Genomic DNA, 4014 nt, shown 5'->3' with positions numbered 1-4014 from the left:
GTCTAATTTGCTGATCACGCTGTCGGGATTCTGTCCAGGCTGGTCAGCAATCTCTGATTTCAGAGGCTTCTTTTCTTGTTTCCAGGTCACGTTGACTCCAGAAGGAAGATTGGACACAACGCAGGTTACCGTCACCGTCGCCTCCAGTAAGACTTGTTCTACTGGCGGTGGGAGGATTTTAACGGTGTTAGGGTGGCACTCGGTATCTTCTATGAAACAAAAATGAAAGTCAATGAAAAATGCCCCTTTCTGATACAAACAGCCAATCTTCAGATTACTCCTTCACAGTGTGAAGACACCACCTTCAAATTGGCAACTCCAACCATTGCTGAACCGATGCTTACTATTGTTGATGTATTTTGATCTGTGAAAGCATTTGTGATTACCTATGACATACCCTGTGTAATTATTCCGAAAGAACACTGGCTTTGTAACAAGCCATCGAAGATACCATCATGTAACCCATGGAATTACCTTTCTTTCGGAGTTTGTCTCTCACTTAAGACCATCTATTGATACTTGTGACAAGAGTAATCTGAATATAATGAGTTAATTTCCATGTTCATAACCTTTAGGTGCAAGTGCTGCTGGTCACACTGACTGCCAAATCACATCCCAAATTTTGGACAAATTATAATAAATAATAATTATTCTCTTTGCAGAGTTCTAAAGTGTTACAGGAGCGGTGAACATCCATGGAAATTCTGTTCATTATATTTAACATGATCAAAAATACTTTGCGTTATTGGTGTGATGTCATTCTCTAATTTATGTCATTGTTCCTCGTCGGCTGTGTTTGGAGCAGATCTGAAAACAAGACATTGAGTACAGCAGTGGATATCGTGAAGGACACCCATCTCCCCCCTTAAGTCTTTCCCTCCACTTAGTAGTTCATAACTGGTCTGTACTTTCACTTTACCAAGCTGCATTTTTTAATTTCTTCATAGAGCAGGGCAGAAAAAAAAACAAACAAAAGCGTCTTAAATTAATCTACAAACGCGATGGAAATGTCACTAATTTTACAGACATCCACTACTCACTGTGTAAACATCGCCACCCCAAACCAGACTAAATCAGTCTATCTCGAGTTCCTCGTTCATTCATCCCTATTGTAGCATTCCCACCAGAATTTATTCTTCTGCCTCATCCACTAATTACAGAGAGCATCTTAATGAAGCTCAGTGAGATCACGTTTATCCCAGTTCATCAAATGTGATAACCACTTGGTCTGTGGTCTGATCCCATAAGTTAAAGAGCTTAGTACCCGATAAAAATCGATGTCCTACGATGTACAAGGTCAACAGGTCATTCCTGAGGAGGGAATGAAGCATTGAACGCATTTTGATTTATTTTCAAGTATGGGTCACTGCATATTTTAACCACGTCATTTTGAGACCACAACATCATAAGAGAGAGGATCAGAATAAGGCTGTTCGGCCAATCCAGAGTTTAGATCAGAATGATGCAGGAAAAGCACAGAAGGTCAGGCAGCATCCGACGAGCAGGAAAATCGACGTTTCGGGCTAAAACCATTCTCCTGCCTTCTTCCTGTACGAAACAAGAGCCGATCTATCTCTGGCTTGAATACACACAATGGCCTGGCCTCCACAGCCGGCTGCAGCAACAAGTTCCACACACTCATCACCCTCTGGCTGAAGAAATTCCTCCCCATCTCAGTTCTAAACAGTGCCCCTTTGACCCTGAGACTGTGCCCTTGGGTCCTAGTCTCGCCTACCAGTCAAAACACCTATTCCACGTTCACTCGACCTCAGTCTCTCAGTATTTTCCATGTTTCAATCAGATATCTATCCAATATCCCCCTTCACCCCCAAACTTATCCTTCAAGCGGCTACCAGGCAAGGATTCAGCACTCTGAATGCCTCTCCCAGCATGGTCAGGCAACAAACTACTTAACAAAGCTCACTGTCTAAATGTCTATCTTCAACAGAGAGGAAACATGCTTTTCTGACTTGCCAAAATCAGAATTATGAGCAATGCTAATGTAACACTCAAACTGAAATGAGATACGTGGCATGTTGGGAAATGAGAAGCTGTACAGTGCTGTTTACTAAGCCTGATAAATTAGTCTGTTTGATTCACATGAGAGTTCAGAATGATTTGTAGCTCTCTCAGTATATGTCTCTTACCCTGGAGTGCGGTGATGCTTTTCCTTTGAGTGGTCTCTCCATGAGTGACCTGGCAGGTATAGACTGCGCTGTTGAACCATTCACCATAAGGGACCATCAGCCGACTCGTCACCGAAAAGTTCCCGTTCGCCTTACACACGGGAGACGTGAAGAAGCCAGAATCCAAGGGTCGGCCATTTTTCAACCAACTCACGGAGATTGACTTCGGATGGAAGTCGATGATTGAACAGACGACGGTTGCAAACTTGCTGCTTGCGATTTCTTCACTGGAGCTCACAGTTAGGAGAAGGGTTGGTTGGAGAGGATCTGTACCTTTAGGAAACACACCGCATAAATTATCTGACAAATTTCAGAACAAATACAATCAGTTCTCATATATCAAGTTTTCTTGTGGTTAATGGATACAAAAATCATATTTGTGCAGAGTGCTGGAGAAGCTGGGATCCACACACAAAGATCAGCAGGACAATGTGAAAGGCTAAAATTATAGGACACAACAAGGGAGTCAAGGAGGCATGCAAACTACAGGCCGGTAACATCAGAAGGGAGATAGCAACGTTGGATGGTATTCGTTTTAATGACAGAATCTGATGAACAAGGCAGATGAATAACCGGCATAAATGAGGAAATGATACGTTTGTTATCACGGAGACATATTGAGAGCGGAGCAGGAGTGGCTATTCAATATTCCAGGATTTAGTGCCTTCAGGCGAGACAGGGAAAGATGGAAAAGGATGGGGGCGGAGGTGTGCGGTACAGAATGTTGCGTCTGTCGCAATTCTGACAAGAGTATTTTAGGCTGTAAAGAGAAATGAAATCATGGATACCTCCTCGAACAAAGGCAAATGGACAGTACTTCAAACCCAAAATACAGCAAAAATAATTACTAGGAGAGCACGATAGACCTTACTATAGGTCCAAAAGACCAAGTGTAAATACATGGGCAAATTTCAGATAAATGTAAATTAAATAGGGGAATGAGAAAAGAGGTTTTTAACTTCCTCAGCATAGGCTTGGATATTCATTTTGTCAAAAATTTAGAGGGAGCACAATCCTGAAAATGCCCCCAGGAGAATATTTTAACAAAGTATATGTTTCGTACTGAGAATTTTAACCCAGACCTTGCAAGAGAGGGGTGAACCTTAGGGAATGAAGTCGACCCAGTGGGTAAAACATACTGAAACCTCAAAACAATAGAAATTAGTATGGAGTACAGAACATGCAAGGGGGAGTTTGAAAGACAAATGAATTAGAAGAGCAAAAGGGACAATGAGAAAACAATAGCAGTCAAAATAAAGGAAAATATTTTTTAAAGTTACAGGCTCATTCATAATAAAAGAATTAATTGGGAAACAGTAATGCCCATTACGTGTTATTATTAGAGTGGAGCCGGAGGATTAGGTTGTGGTCAAAACGAATGTGTTGTGTCAGTGTTCACTAGAAAGACGGACAATGTGGGGACAGAAATCATGGAGGGGTTTTGTGATGTAGTTTTCAGAAATTAGGACACATGACGTGATGTTCTGTGTTGTCTTGCTGAATGAAAAGTGGTTATATTTCCAGGGCAGATGAAAAGTATACCAAGCGATTGAGCGATGCAAAAGATGAAATAGTTGTGTCGCTGACAATAATGTAGAATTACTGTCTGGCCACAACAGTTGTGCCAAGTGAGTGTAGATCAGCCAACGTTGCACTGTTATGCAGGACGAAGGAGGGGATAAATAATGAAAACATAGATCTGTCAAGCTAGTCTCAGTGGTAGGGAAACTATTGAGAAGTGAAATTAGTCTTCATTTGGAAGATAAATCCACAATTTTCAGCACAGTTTTATTGAGAAAAAGTCATGTGTAACAATTTGATAGTAGTT

General features: G+C 41.4%; 1 gene segment (V, D, J or C); it reads right to left on the bottom strand.

Annotated features, from left to right (window-relative positions):
* Positions 1-2486, bottom strand: LOC122546145 (the record flags this gene model as incomplete). The annotated part of the segment is given in 2 exon segments: positions 1-209; positions 2148-2486. Coding segments are annotated over 2 exon segments (548 nt in total), but the record flags the coding sequence as incomplete, so codon positions are not given.
* Positions 2487-4014: the final 1528 nt, after the last annotated feature.

This window comes from Chiloscyllium plagiosum, unplaced genomic scaffold (genome assembly GCF_004010195.1).
Source record: "Chiloscyllium plagiosum isolate BGI_BamShark_2017 unplaced genomic scaffold, ASM401019v2 scaf_11185, whole genome shotgun sequence".
In the NCBI taxonomy this organism is placed as follows: Eukaryota; Metazoa; Chordata; class Chondrichthyes; order Orectolobiformes; family Hemiscylliidae; genus Chiloscyllium; species Chiloscyllium plagiosum.
Note: the sequence above shows the minus strand (reverse complement) of the source record. Positions and strands in the feature narration are given on the sequence as shown.